This window comes from Bufo bufo, chromosome 2 (genome assembly GCF_905171765.1).
Source record: "Bufo bufo chromosome 2, aBufBuf1.1, whole genome shotgun sequence".
Classification (NCBI taxonomy): domain Eukaryota; kingdom Metazoa; phylum Chordata; class Amphibia; order Anura; family Bufonidae; genus Bufo; species Bufo bufo.
Genome location: NC_053390.1, coordinates 786,132,676 through 786,148,542, shown reverse-complemented (window position 1 = coordinate 786,148,542; position 15,867 = coordinate 786,132,676). Strand labels below are relative to the sequence as shown.

The 15,867-nt window shown below is 47.0% G+C and overlaps 1 protein-coding gene across 8 annotated transcripts in view; it reads left to right on the top strand.

The window, feature by feature from the left end:
• ADD1 (adducin 1) overlaps positions 1-15,867 on the top strand; it is a 96,116-nt gene that overhangs the window by 30,548 nt on the left and 49,701 nt on the right. For all 8 annotated transcript variants that reach the window (XM_040419189.1, XM_040419187.1, XM_040419190.1 and 5 more), the window contains exons 2-3: positions 8,266-8,479; positions 10,271-10,433. In XM_040419189.1, the coding sequence (XP_040275123.1) occupies positions 8,285-8,479; positions 10,271-10,433 (358 nt within the window). In that variant the 5' untranslated portion in view covers positions 8,266-8,284. The remainder of the gene's footprint in view (positions 1-8,265; positions 8,480-10,270; positions 10,434-15,867) is intronic.

The window sequence follows — 15,867 nt, the reverse complement described above, 5'->3', positions numbered from 1 at the left end:
TGCATTTCTTCGCTGGCCTCGTTGGTTGCCTGGCGTACTTTTTTTTGCTCGCCTTTCTGTGCAAGTATTCATATACTGATCTAACTGGAGATGCTCATTCCAACTGGATGGATATAGAGGGACAGTGTCTGGAAATCTCTAAGCTTTAAAGGCTAGCCTCTGGATAGGTTAGCATCAGATTAGCTGGAGTCCGAATCCTGACACCCCCTACAGATCAGAGTCTAAAGGGAATCTGTTACTAGTTTTAGGGCTCATGCACACGAACGTGTGCCACCCATGCTGTGCATTGGGTAATGCAAATTGTGGTCCCCAATGCATGGGCGCAGTTCGTGTGGCCGGCACTGACGGATGCACACTCGTTCAGATTGAATGGGTCTGCAATCCTTCTGCACCGCAAAAAATTTAGCATGTTCTGTTTTTATTTTATTTTTTTCATTGGTTGCATGGGCTATGGCTCAGTCCTATTTAAGTGAATAAGCCTCAGCTGTAATTCAAAGTGCAGCCACTATACAATGTATGGCGCTGTGGTAAGCTGCGACCCTTTCAAACCACTAATCGGGGGGACGGGAGGTACCAGACCTGAGGGTAAATAATCATTATTGTACTCCCAGAAACCCTCTTTAAAAGAGATGCCCATTTTCTAGTCAATTTTCTGAACTGCTGACAAAGGTAATTTTAAATACCCCCATTGCATACTGCTGCGCTGCATTTCATGTCCCCCTGCCACTTCTGGACCTTCTGGGTGAACAATGGACGGCAGCAGGAGGGACCCAGTCCACAGCACTCATGGTGGTAGTTGTAAGGTGATTCACCCATGACGCCACCTCTTTGCCCGCCCTTAGACCGTCCGGTACCTGTGCATGTGCTGAACTCTTTGGGGCACTGTCGGCATCTGTGCAGAAAAGCCGGCTGCCAGAGATGCGTTCATATTGGTTCATGACTGCCACCTTCATGAGCGATGTGGACGGGATCACCTCCAATGCAGGGACAGCTCAGGTGACGCAGTGAGTGTATTTAGAGGGCGTGTACGGTAAGTATTACTATAAAGAAGTATTTATATGTGGCCGCTTTGATGCAGTTTTTACAAATCGAGCCGCCATGCTACGTTCTCCCAGACTGCTGTTTTGTTAGATGCAATTTTGCAAATATAGTGTCAAAACTGGTTCCAATTCATTTCCCACTGTGGGGAAACACACTCCGTGTGGGAGCATGATTTCCCAGACTGGACACTATAATGCGCACAGCATTATAATGATCTACAATGCTGCGTGTTGCTGACGTACCTCGGCTATACTGAATTGTACTCCCATAGTGCTGTCAGTACAATTCATTACAGCTTATGCCTGGCAGAGACACACAGCCTTATAAATCATTATAATGCCGGGCAGTCCGGTCACAGGAGCAGCGTTCACAAAGGGAAATCGCACTCGTCTGGAATTGGCCTTATACCAACCCTATGCCTAAACCTCAATAGTTTAGCAGGATAAAAGGTGGTACTGTGCAAACTAGGCATAAAAGGAGGGTCCGTATGAGCTTACGGTCTATGAGGGTATATACCAGGGCTGGCCAACCTGCGGCTCTCCAGCTGTTGCAAAACTACAACTCCCAGACAGCCTACAGCAGGGCATGGTGGGAATTGTAGTTTTGCAACAGCTGGAGGGCCGCAGGTTGGCCAGCCCCGGTATATACAATAGATAGGAGTTATACCGTTGTTGTGATGCTGGGGGCAGCAGAGCCGGAACCGCAGTTGAGGCCAAGTTGCAAGCTTGTGGATGGAGCGCTCGGGTTTCAAGTGGAGAGCAGAGGTTCTGGAGGCCACAATGAAGGGAATTTAATTTCAGAGACCTTTTTATAGTAGTACAGAGAAGGCCAGGGGCAGATGAGTGATGACGTAGGTGTGGTGTGTGGATATTGGTGAAGAGCCAGGGTTACGTGTTGTATAGTATTCAGTAAATGAATGGACTGATATTTGAGGTTGGTGGGTTGGAGAGGTGCCTCTTCATTAGTAGGCTCACAGAAGGCTTTTGAAACCCTCTAGTCCCTATTAAGGCCTCATGCACACGACCACGTTGCTGTCCACCCCACACCCGTGTGCTGTCCACGTTTTTCTGCGGTTTACCCATTCATTTCTATGGGGCCATGCACATGGTTATTTTTTGTGGATCCGTTTGGCTGTTCCGCAAATTATAGAACATGTTCTATCCCGGACAAGAATAGTTTTTATTGATAGGAGTGAAAAAAATAATTGCAGATTGCACATGAAAGGTATCTATTTTGTGGGTCCATGGTTTGTGGACCAAAATACATACCGTGTGCATGAGGCCTTAGGGGTAGGTTCACGTCAGCCTCTGGTTACGAACTTTGCATGCGTAAGATTATAGCGCTTCAAGTATGTGACGTCGGGGGAGTTGGAGGATGCGGGGCGCTGCTGGGCTACTTCTGAATGGTTAAATAAAAAAACTTCAGAATGGGCAGTGCTGGGCTTCTAAAACTCTGGTAACAGCCACTTGGGTGCCTTACTGACCTAATTAGCATATTTACACTAGTTTTAACTTTTTTCTAACTAAACAAAAGCATCCCTAGCTATGGCACATGTGCATTAAGGACATGCTAGTGGAGATCTAACAGCACAAGTAAAGGGCTCTATATGCTAAAAATAGGGTAAAAAATTAAAATATAGCACATGACAATCTTTCAAACAAAGCTAGAATCGGCCCTGGACCTCACATGGATCCAGAGATCTCCCCATTCATTGCTCTGCTAGATTTATATCAAGCTGACAGCTCAGGGGAGTGTCTTTCTGCTGCAGCTCAGGGGGCGTGTCTCAGCTCTCCCGATCACAGCTCAGGGGGCGTGTCTCAGCTCTCCCGATCACAGCTCAGGGGGCGTGTCTCAGCTCTCCCGATCACAGCTCAGGGGGCGTGTCCATGCTCTCCTGATCACAGCTCAGGGGGCGTGTCTCAGCTCTCCCTATCACAGCTCAGGAGGCAGTTGAAAGATGAAACTGAGCATGTGCGGCCTTCTCAGTGAGCAGGACAAAGAAATAAGAAAAAGAACAAACAGCAGGTGGCGCTATACAGATACAATTTATTGAATAACTCAGTGGCGCTGTTTTTGGAAGAAAGCAGCCATCTTTTTGTAGTCCTGGAGAGCCCATTTAAATGCACCTCAGCTGTCCATTGGATAGTGGCTGTGCTCTGTATTGCAGCACAGCCCCATTGACTTGAATGGTACTGAGCTGCGTCTAGGCCACGTGACCAATGAACGTGACGTCACATACCCTTAAACTGAGCAGCATATTATATTAAATCCACCTGCCTAATACCAAAAAAAAAATAATCACGCTTGTCAAGACGAGGACTCGCAAGACCTCTGAAGCTGTCCTATGGTATCTGGCACCAAGGAATTGGCCGCAGATCCTTTTTTTCCTGTAAGTTGTTGAGGGGTGGTCTCCATTTTCCAGCATGTCCTACAGATCCATCAGATTGAGATCTGGGACATTTTGAACTTTCTTATTCCTCAAACCATTGCTGTGGTCTGTACAAAGCAAAGCTTAGGTAGGTGGTAGGCATCAAAGTAACTTCTGATCCTATTGCTGGTTCACTGGTTGTTCTATCTTGGACCACTGCATACTGGGAGCACTGGGATTGTGCATGCATAGTGTTCCTAAATAACTTGTCCTCAAGACGAGGCGTTGTGGACGTCTGACTTTTCTAGTAGTATTTAGAGGGTCAGAGTTCAGAGCTTACAGTCCGTGGCAGTAAGTACACATGAGAAGATTACGGGAGAAGGCTCGGAGCATCTGTCAGGACGAGTAGCTGTGATACTGTATAACACATGTACGAGTGCCTCTCTGTGATTGACTGCTGAGCTTGGACATATGTGCCATCAAGGTCCCAGGCCTCATGCACGCAACCATGTCCATATTTCAGTCTGCAGATGTGCAGAATATGGATAACTTCTTACCCCCATCAATAGAAAGGGCTTTTCTGATCTACAAAAACAGACCCAAATAGAATGAGCTGACTATTTGGGCGCACACAGAAAAAAAAAAAAAAAGATGTGTGCATGACCATGTAGAAATGAATGGGCCAGTGTGCTATTCGTGAAAAAAAAAAAGATTGTACACTGAAGAAATATATGGGTATGTGCATGAGCCCTAATAATGAAGAGACAGTGGGGTCTAGCTTCTGACACACGAAGGCTACACCGCCGAGGATCGCAGTGCAGCCACAGAAATGAATGGGGTCGAATCGCAAGTTCCTTGGGTTGCACGACGGCTGTCACACCCAAGCTCCTCGTGTAGCCCCAGCCGTATTTTCTACAAGTAGGGGAGACTTTATTACCAGTCGTCATCAGAAATTCACCGGTGTGGTCTGGGTAGGGAGTGGAGGTGCGTTGCCGGGCCTCTCTGGCCCCACACATCTACAGTGCTCCCTTCCTGGTGTAGCTTTCAGATCTGGCGCATGGACCTGCACAGATGCAGCAAAATTGAGATGTGCACCTCCTTAAAGGGGCTGTCCAGGTTATCCTCAGGATAGGTCATCAGTATCTGGTGTGGGTCTGACACCCGGGACCCCCTCCGATCAGCTTTTTGAGAATGCTGTGGCACCCTGTCCATTGTATAGCAGCTATGCTTTGTATCACAGCTCAGCCCCCTTCACTTGAACGGGACTGAGCTGTCCCTAGGCCAAGTGATCGATGAGCAGGACATCCCTGGTCTAGGGTGATTGGTGCTGAAGGGATGGCCTCAGATTTTAGCAGTGCATTGTCAGTAAGAATCCATCTCAGAACTGCGACTGGCGAAAAAGTTGAAACCTGCACAGACGACCCTCGGGCGGTGGATTTCAAAATCTGCACCGCAGGTCAATTTCCATGTAGAAAAAAAAAATGCACTACCTACATAAGATTTTGGAAAATCTCATTACCTTTGCTGGTACTGTATCCTTGCTGCAGATTTTGCACGCGGAAAAGAGAGTGGAAAAAATGCGTGTAACGCAGGATACGACCACGAAGCTGGATCTCCCTACATTTGTGCATATAGGGCACATTTTTAGGAATATTCTGAATGTTTCACCGCTGTCTCCAGAACATCTGTTTTCTCTCTCTTCTAATCATTTACACCTGCGGATCCTGAAAAATCAAAAAAAGGGAAAAGTGCTGGTTTAATTGCTTTGCAGAGGAATCCTTCATGTACACAGATTGCATAATTGCTGAGAAATATTTCCTTTGTTTGCTTTTGTCTGCAGAAACCCGTAAAGCTCCTTGTCATGTGAATGCAGTCTTCCAGAGTCCATCAAATACATGCCCAACTTTTTTTTTTTTCTGCTTTGTAGAATGAGCCCTTTACCTGATCGATGGCCGTTATCGCTACAGATGCTCAGTCCCCTCACAGCGGTAGTTGCTGGAGTGATGTAATACACAACGCCAATTGACATGAATGGACCGCCGTGTATTAGTCTACTTTCACACTCGCGTTTTGGCTTTCCGTTTCTGAGATCCGTTCAGGGCTCTCACAAGCGGTCCAAAACTGATCAGTTTTGCCCTAATGCATTCTGAATGGCAAAGGATCCGCTCCGAATGCATCAGTTTGCCTCCGTTCCGTTCCTATTCACCTCTGGAGGCGGACACCAAAACTCTGCCTGCAGCGGTTTTCTTTCTGCCATGTGCGGAGCAAGATGGATCCGTCCTGACACACAATGTGTGTTTCTCTGACACAATAGAAAACGGCTATAGAAGACATAATACAACCGGATCCGTTCATGACTGATGCCTGCGGTTGTATTATTGTAACGGAAGCGTTTTTGCAGATCCATGACGGATCTGCAAAAAACGCTAGTGTGAAAGTAGTCTTACAATGTCACACGGTCACTTTGAGTCTGCCAGAGTTGCAATCGCTCTTTTGCTGTAGGTTCTGGCTCTGTCCATACCCGCCAGATATGCAGCAGGTTTCCCACTGTGTAAAATCTGCAGCGTATTACAGCGCCAGCAAAATAGATTTTTACAGTGGAAATTTTACATTTTTCACTGATGGATTTTTACGGTGCAGATTTCAAGTCTTCCCCCATTTGAATTCATGCTGCGGGTTTTTCACAACTTGCAATGTATCGGGTAAAACCACGGCAAAATACACATGTAACGCGCTGATTTGGTAAGGAGTTACGGGAAAATACACCCCATAGATCCACTTTATTTATTTTTCCTGCATTGCAAGAATATGGATCACAAAAACTTTGAAATTTGCGAAGATGGATCTTCGTAGGTTATTGACTTCTTCTTGCCGTGACAGGTTAAACGTTACATATCGTGAAAATGGCTCATTTCACCCATAAGGGCTCATGCACACGACTTCACGATCAGATACAAACTGACTGTAACATGAATTACTATGATACAGTCGGGTCAGGCTGTCGCGGTCGGCCCGGGAGACTCTGATCACCATCGTGTGCACGAGCCCTAAGGATCCTTAGTTGGGTGAAGTTTAACAAGGTACAATCCATATAGCAGACTGTGAGGAGAAGCGGCCATGTTGGAAGTGTTCATCTGATAGCTGGATAAAAGATATTTCTGTAACGTTCTTTCAAGGAGTAAACCTCCGTCCTTCACTAGATGCATGGTCAGTGTCCACTAGAAATGTGCGTGGCCGTATTCATACATCTCTGTGTATGGTTGAGAACTTTATAGCCCCTTGCACACTTTATAGCCGTAGCATATAAAGGCATCTGCGGGTTGGGAGCCCCCCATAATTAGCTTATTGCTTGCTATTTTTCCAATACGCTGTTTAGGTATGAGAGTCGGGGATTCAGCTTCAGGTTTGATTTGACCTTTTTTTTTGTCGCTGTCGCCATGCAATTTTCCTGATAATTTCACTACAGCGTGTTTTCTGCATGAGAAAACCCTTTTAATTGCATCAATTTATATTTAATAAAATTCCATTGTAATTGAGTACAATCATCCCTTCAAGGTACCGTGGCCTCTGTGCTTTACTCTGCATTCATGTATTAAAGGGCATCTGTCAGCAGTTTTGTACCTAGAACACTGGCTGACTACATTGGCTACATCTGTGTTGGTCCCATGTTCATATGTGCCGGCATGTTTTATTATATGCAAATGAGCCTCTAGGAGCAACAGGGGCGTTACCGTTACACCTAGAGGCTCTGCTCTCTCTGCTTATTCAAAATAACAATCAATATGGCTGCCCATCCCATTGACCCTTTAACTGAATTTGAGGCCACAAGCTATAGATGGCCAGATCTTTAACTTAAAGGGTTATTTCCATCTGGTACATCTATGGCAGATGCACAGGATAAGCCATAAATGTTCGATAGGTGCAGCCCTACCTCTCTCCAAAACAGGGCCCTGCCATGAATGGAGAGCATGAATAGCGCCTGCTCAGCTATTTTTGGCCGCCACACCATTCCTGTCCAGGCCCAATGTGCCCCTGTTTTCTAGATAGTAGTGGGGACCCTCGCCTATCAGACATTTTATGGTATGTTATGTGGTCCCAGATGGGACAGTCCCTTTAATTGCCAAAACGAGAGAGTTTTGAGTGGTGTTGGGGCATGCTTGCTGTCTCTTCCTAGAAAGACTATGGGATTGGTGGAGGTTGGCCATCTCTGCTCCATAGATAGAGGGAAATGATAGGACATATACCCTACAGATTTGCGTGATAAGAAATTTCATCCACATGCTGCCAAAAAAATAAAAAATGTATTATTCACATGACTTTGGCACCCATCTGATCCATATATTTAAAAATTTTTTTATTTATTTTTTTCAGACCCATTCCTTTCAACAGGGCTGCAAAAAATGCGGCCAGTACACTGTTCGCTGTCCGCGTCCATATGTCTTTTCCGCCGCCCGACAAAAATAACTGTTTTGCGGGCAAGAATAGGCGTTAGGTCCGCAAGGACGTCATATGTATTTTGCGAGCTACAAAATACAGTACATACAGTCATGTGCATGGCCACCCCATTAATTTCTGTGGGACTTCTGGAGATAGGTGAGCGCTGCACTCGGCTATCTGTAGGACTCCCATAGAAATGAATGGAGCGGCTGCGCGCATCTGCAACTGCCTGTTCTGTTCTTTTCAGGGGGGTAGGGAGCCCCCATTCTCATGATTGGATAAGGGATAACTTGTAAAAATCGGAGTACAACTTTAATCATACCCAAAACGTGATCTTATGCAAGTCATGAAATCGTATGAAGCATTTTCAAGGTTTTGAACCAGTAATAAAATGGTATTTCTTCTGTGTCTTTCACCAGAGCAAAATAAGGTTGTACTATGAACGGTGACTCAAACGCTGGGGTGGTGACTTCACCACCCCCAACAAACGCTCCCCATAAAGAGAAGTATTTTGACCGCGTGGACGAGAACAACCCAGAATACTTAAGAGAGCGAAACATGGCACCTGACCTTCGCCAGGACTTCAACATGATGGAGCAGAAAAAGAGAGTCTCCATGATCCTACAGAGTCCGGTGAGTAACACCTGTTGTGAGATGTGAACAGACTGAGGGACTGAAGAGGCTTATTATAACTTTAGTTATTACATTGTATGTTGCTCTTATGGAACTAACCACTGCCATAAGCTGCTCCCTCCACCATTGAATCTCATTATTTCATAGACGAAAGGGTGAATTTAATTGACCTTAAGATTACAAATCCGGGATGTAGACTGGACACTGTTTATGGCTGGGAAATAAATCTGGAATCCAAGGCATTTTAATGAAGGCGATTGATCTCCTGCAGGCCGCCCCGTCTGTAGTGTGACTTTTAGTTTTCACATTAAGTTGCTCTCATTAAATGTTGATGCATAAAGGCCAAACCGATCTCAACAGAAAACAGGTCTCTAAAGCAGGGGGTGAGCTCTGCTCTCTGTGTACTCGATGGAATATGCACCAAGTTTTACTGGTTTTCAAATGACAAGAATGTTTAAAAGGAAAGAGAACCACACTGTGCAAGCTCCTGCGGCGTGAGAACCTGAATTACTGGAATTCATATTGTAGGTTTGTACAGCACTGCGTGTGAAAGCTAAAGGGGGATCGTTTACCAACTGATATACGCCAGTTTTCTGGCGTATATCTTTTGCAATCAACGGCTTTTCCCCGTTCGCGTCAGGCCGAAAAAAAAGTCAAGCCCATCTCATTTATCATTTTCTACTCCTGTTTTAGGCATAGAAAATATTCTAACTCTACACCAGCTTGCGCCACTACATAACTTCGGCAGATCCAGCACAGGGGTTATTTAGACGCCGTTTTAGACACCGGTCTTAATAAATGACCTCCAAAGTTCTGTCTGCCCGATACATTTGGTGTATTCTGTCGCTGGTTTATAATCTTAGCCTTTTTTTATCGACCCTTTCCCGATCGCCTACTGACTCTATACGTCTGGCCTGTCTTCTTTCATCTTTGTACAGATGTTTTAAAATGGCAATGCAGAGATGGCAGCTGCATACTAATCAGGTGAGTGCAGGGAGCAGACTGTCAGTGGCTCCACATAGAGAAGGCCTTCCCTCATCACTCCATACACAGCGCTGAATGAGAGCTGTCTATAGAGATCAGGAAGCACAATGCCGTTTTCTGCTACAGTCCCAGTGGTCAAGTGATGACTGTGGACTGAGTCTGCACAAGCTGCTGGGTCTTGGCATACCCAGATCAGCTATACAGTCCTGTACAACCTGTCTGGGGGCTCTATTTCCCCTATAACTGGGGCTACTAAAGCAGCAATAAATTTTTTTTAAATAAAATCTAAAGTATAGGGGTTGTCCTGTCATTCATATTGATGACCTATCGTCAGGATAGGTCATCAATATCTGACCAGCGGGAGTCTGACATCCAATACCCCTGCTGATCAGCTGTTTGATGAGGTGCTCCATGCCAGCACTGCTTTGTTCATTAGACTACCCTTTGTCTCGAAGTTTCGGCGGCGCAGTGTAATGACATTCACTTGAATGGAGCAAGTGCTTCTAATTACGCCGCCACATATTGAACAGGAAGCAGCGCTCCCAGCTGGCAAAAGAGAGCTATTGCTGCCGTTTATTGCTAACCTAGAACCTTTTTGTATTGTAGTTGTGGCCGGTATTTGTGTGAAAAAGGGATTCCAGATCCCTGATTTGCGCAGGCTATTTACAGTAATGACCATATGTCTTTTTATTAGTGAAATTGCAGGGAAGCTCACTGCTTTCTCTCTCATCACCCGAAAATATTAGGTTTTTCTCCCTCTTTCAGTTTTTAGTTTTTTTTCACTGACTTAATATTATTTTTTTTCAGGCATTTTGTGATGAACTGGAAACAATGATCCAAGACCAACTCAAAAAAGGAAAAAACCCGACTGGCTTGTTGGCACTGCAACAGATAGCAGACTTCATGACCACAACTGTCCCAAGTGTTTACCCACCAGCTCCTCAAGGCGGAATGGCATCATTAAACTTAAGTATGTATGCATTACAGTGTGCCTGATAAAGTGATTGACAAATATATACGTATATAAAAACCGCCTGTACAAAAGAACAGCACACTTTTTGGGTTTTTGCAATACAGCAATTAGCGCCTTTCACACATCAGTGTTTAGTCGTGGGTCCGTATTTTGTCCTGTTAGGCCTCATGCACACGACCGTATTTTGTTTCCTTGTTTGATCCATTTTTTTTTTTTTGCGGATAGGATGCGGACCTATTCATTTCAATGGGTCCGCAAAAAACGCGGACAGAACACAGTGTGCTTTCCGCATCAGTATGTCCGTTCCTTTGCTCCGCAAAAAAAAAAAGTGCATGTCCTATTTTTTTTCTAGTTTGCGGAGAAGGATAGGCATTATTACAATGGATCCGCAAAAAAAAAGGATGCCATACGGAACGTCATCAGTTTTTTTTTTTGCGGATCCGCAATTTGCGGACTGCAAAACACATATGGTCGTGTACATGTAGCCTTATCATCCGTATTCCATGTACACTGCTATGCTGAAAACGAAGTTCCAGAGCATATCCTAGAACCGATCTGTGAAAACCACAGACCAAACAGATGGCATCTATTTTGTGCCATGATTTTCACAGACTCATAGAATTTAATGTGCGTGAGGTATCCCTAAAGGGGTTTATCTGGGAACTACTACTGATGACCTATCCTCTGGAGATCAGCGACCCCAAGGAGCGCTGCAGCATCCTCCTAGGCCATGTGATGTCACTGTACATTGGTCACTTGGCCTAGTTACAGCTAGGTTGAGGATAGGTTACATTATCTTTACCCGATAAGCCTTTTAATCTTGGACAAAAATACGGCATGCCTCCATGAGGTCACACGGTCCGTGGAAAAGCACTGATGTGTGAAAACACACATTAAAGACAATGGATATGTGATCAGTCAGTGGAGACCACAGACGTCCGCGATTCACTGACACGTAAAAACTAGATTTTTGTACTTGCCGTAAAATCAGTTTCTCTGGGGGACACAGGCTTGACCATAGTATAGCTGCTGCCACTAGGAGGCGGACGCTAAGTACAAAAGGGCGAGCTCCTCCCTTCAGCTATACCCTTCCTACATGGACTAAGCTAAAACAGTTAGTGCAAAAGCAGTAGGAGAAGCAAGACAAAAACAGAATCCAGAACCTCGTAGGCCATAAGAGGCCTGTAAAAAGAGAGAACGGGTGGGAGCCGTTTCCCACAATGAACAGAAGAGAAACAGATTTTACGGTAAGTACAAAATCTAGTTTTCTCATCCGTATCTTTGGGGGACACAGGCTTGACCATGGGACGTTACAGAGCAGTCCCAAGAGTGGGCCATAACAAAGGAACCCTCCGGTCAATCAGAGAACCTCCATCTGCAAAACTCTACGCCCCAGAGAAGCTTCAGAAGACGCAAAGGTGTGTAAGTGTGCAAAGACGACCAAGTAGCCGCCTTGCATACCTGAAGGGCCGAAGCCCCGTGATGCACTGCCCAAGAGGCCCCCACTGCAGAATGAGCAGTCACCCGGAAGGGTGGGGCCTGGTCACTGATGTGGTACGCTTCCACAATGGCTAAACGAATCCATCGGGAAATGGAAGCATTGGACGCAGCCAACCCTCGTCTCTGCCCCTCTGGAATGACAAACAGCGAATCCCTCCGTCGGAAAGATGACGTCTGGGACAGATAGATGCGAATGGCTCATACCAAATCCAGAGTGTGAAGTGACTGCTCGCGAGGATGAGACTGGTCAGGACAAAAGGAAGGTAGAATGATCTCTTCTTAGAGATGGAATGCTGACACAACCTTCAGAAGTAAGGACTGAACAGGACGAAGTACTACTTTGTCCTGATGGAGGATCAGGAAGGGCGACCGTCAGGAAAGAGCCGCGAGTTCTGACACCCTACGGATGGAAGTGATTGACACTAAAAAGGCCACCTTGTAGGACAGGAAGCGAAGGGACACCTGCTGCAAAGGCTCAAACGGTGAAGACTGGAGAGCGCTAAGCACCAGATTAAGGTCCCAAGGATTCAACGGATAGAGGTGCGCAACCCCCTGCAGAAAAGGTCCGAACCGCAGAAAGCAAAGCCAAGTTCCGCTAAAATGGAATGGAATGAGCCGAAACTTGCCCTTTGAGGGAACTGAGAGCCAGCCCCAAAACCATGCCGACTGCAGGAAGGACAAGAGTCGCGGCAGCGAGAAATGAATTGGGGACAGCTGGTGGCGTTCGCACCAACTAAAGTAGTACTTCCAGGTCCGGTGATAGATCCGGGAGGAAGACTGTTCCTGGCACGAATCATGGTCTGGACAACAGCATCTCGAGCCCTTAGTATGGCGGCTTCTACAGCCATGCCGTTAAATATACCCAAAATTTGGGTGAAAGATCGGTCCCTGCGACAAAAGGTCCTCCCGGGAGACGCCAGGGTTTGTCGGCCAGGAGAGAGACTAGGTATGCGTGCCATACTCTGAGTGGCCAATCCGGGGCCACGAGAATGACTGACTGACTGACTGACTGACTGACTGACTGGCAGACCTTCGGACCTGATTTTCCGGAGAAGACTCGAAATAAGAAGAAGAAGAGGGAACACGTAAGGAAACGCGAACTGACTCCATGGAATCACAAGGGCGTCGTACGTCAGGGGATCCTTGGACCGCGCGACGAAGTTCTCGACCTTGTGGTTAAAGTGTGAGGCCATGAGATTCACATCCGGCCGACCCCACGGCTCGCAGATCCAATTGTCGGTGCCAGGGATGTGAACTGCCGACAGTGTCGGGACATAGTTCTCAGCCCATCTGAGAATCGGCTCTGTTTCTGCTATGGCTGCCGTGCTCCGGGTTCCGCCCTGGTGGTTGAGGTAGGCCACCGCCGTGGAATTGTTGAACTGAACCCGAACTGGAGGTGTTCGGTCCAATGAAGCAGAGAGAGACTAATTGCCCTCAATTCCAGAATGTTGATGGGCAGGGAGCGTTCCTCGCGCGTCCACGTGCCCGTTCTGTGGTAAATGAGTGCTCTTACCACCTGTAGCTTCAAAGATGATTTCATCCAGGTATTTGCCAAAAAGTCTACCTCCGGCAAAAGGGAGGGCGTCAAGGCTCGTTTTGAGGCATCTGCCGCCCAGCAGGGGAGCCAAAGGGTATGGCGAATAGCCACCAAGAGAGTTGACAAGCGGGCCATAAGTCTGGCCGTGTCTAGAGAGGCTTCATAAACCTAAGAACTGGCCTGGGAGAGCTGCAGGGCAATATCAGAAAGTTCCTACGAGTGGTCCCCATAGGAGAGCCCCTGGTGTAGTTTGTTTGCCCATTCGCCCATAGCTTTACTTGCCCATATAGAGGCAAAAACTGGACGCAGTGCTGTGCCCACTGCTTCAAAGGATGACTTCAGAAAAGGAAGCCCCGTCCACCATACGCCCCGATCACATGGGGAGGAATTGCTCCCCCCGGATATAAACACTTCAGTGTTTGGGTTTTTTGAGCATTTCCTCCCATTTAGGCCATTTTATTTCAGTTATTTAACTTGTCCAGAGCGCCTTAAGGAGAGGATGAGTATCGGAGTCCTGCAGATGTCCTTCTGAAGCAGGACCTGCCCCGCCCCCATGAATGAATGTCGGCCTGGCGATCACGTGTGGATGCGGCAGGCTCGCTCCATCCTGTCCCCGAAGGGAGAGAAGGGACACACTGCCACCCTAAGGAAATCCTTCCCCTTCCAAGATAGCGGAGGCGCAGCGACATGCCCCGGCCGAACGGAGAAGCCGGCCGTGTACTGGGGATCTGTCGTGGGGAGCCAGATGGGGAGTAGGCCGAAGAGAAGCCAGGGCCTCGATCACCAGTGGCCCCGGCGGACAGGACTGGAAAGAGTGAAAGGTGGCCCCAGGGGAGAATCCTGTAGAAACGTGCCCTTCTATGAAGCCCCCAAACGCCCCCCAGGGGGAGGGACGCCTGCAGAAACTGAGGCCTCAGGTGAAGGTAAGCAGGCCTCAGTGGGGGACATTCACACATGGAGTAACCTAGGGAGGGAGGAGGAAGGGGGCCTTGGGGACCGAGAAAATACTCACCCGTCTGGCGTTTTCTGCCCATACCCTTCCCTCCCCCTGGCTCCAGCCGGGTCACTACCTTTGGTGTGCTTCCCCTTTGGGGAGGGTTGCTACATCGGTAACAGAGCGGACTTAGCGTGGGCCAGACCTGGTGACCTGAAAGCTGGCGGGGTACAGAGGCTTTCGGAACCTCTGGTCCTCCTTGTCTTCTGGAGACCGGGAATGAGCAGCGCGCTTAGGGGCCGCCTAGACTCCCCTCTCCTGGGTGGGAACGCAGGCAGCGAAGCTAAAAGAAAGGAAAGAAAAGGAAAAAAAAATAAAAAAATCAGCAAAGCTAAAACTGTTTTAGCTTAGTCCCTGTAGGAAGGGTATAGCTGGAGGGAAGAGCTCACACCTTGTGCTTAGTGTCCGCCTCCTAGTGGCAACCACTATACCCATGGTCAAGCCTGTGTCCCCCAATGATACGGATGAGAGAGTCCTTATATTTGAAATACACTTTTACTTGCCTTCCAAGCTTTTTGCATGCCATGTTTTAATGTATTGTGAACTTGATTTGTCTGTGTCCAGACAACGTGGATTTGCAGTGTGGATTGCAAGGAGAGTGGATGGGGTTTTCTAGAATTTCAGGCAAAATTCTGAGCATGATGCGGATTGGAAAATCCACAGCATGCTTATTCTGTTGTGAAAATATTGTGTGCTTTCAGATTTCACCATTTGTAATGCAGTAGGGTGAAATCTGCATGCAACACAAAGCAGATTTTGCACCCATCCTAAATTATAAAAGAAACTGCACTGCTGTACCATGTTAGTGACTGCATGGACATCCATTGACTACTGGGTGTACTTTATTATTTGAAGTATTGGTACACTTTGCCCATGCTGTCATACATTTAGTTGGACGGTATTTTTGCTCTGAATTTGCCTCGTATATACTAATCGTGGCTCTAACATTCTTTTAACGAGTAGCAATTAGACCAGGGTCAGGTTTTTTTCCCCCAGACTTTTCAGTTCCATTTCCTGCATAAGACATTTTTCATTATGCAGTATTGACAGACGTAGCTAAAGCAAGGTCATAAAATCCATAACTGTGGGTTATTAGAAGCTGAGGCTATAAATTATGCAGTTCTGTCCATTTTGTAGAAGGAAGAATTACGAGACAAGGTTATAGACATGAAAGCTGTTGCAGTCACAGGCTGACTTCTGTTTTCTATGGTATAAGGCTACTTTCACACTTGCGTTCGGGGCTCCACTTGCGAGCTCCGTTTGAAGGCTCTCACAAGCGGCCCCGAACGCATCCGTCCAGCCCCAATGCATTCTGAGTGGATGCGGATCCGCTCAGAATGCCTGTCTGGCTCCGCTTGGCCTCCGTTCCGCTCAGCAGGCGGACACCAGAACGCAGCTTG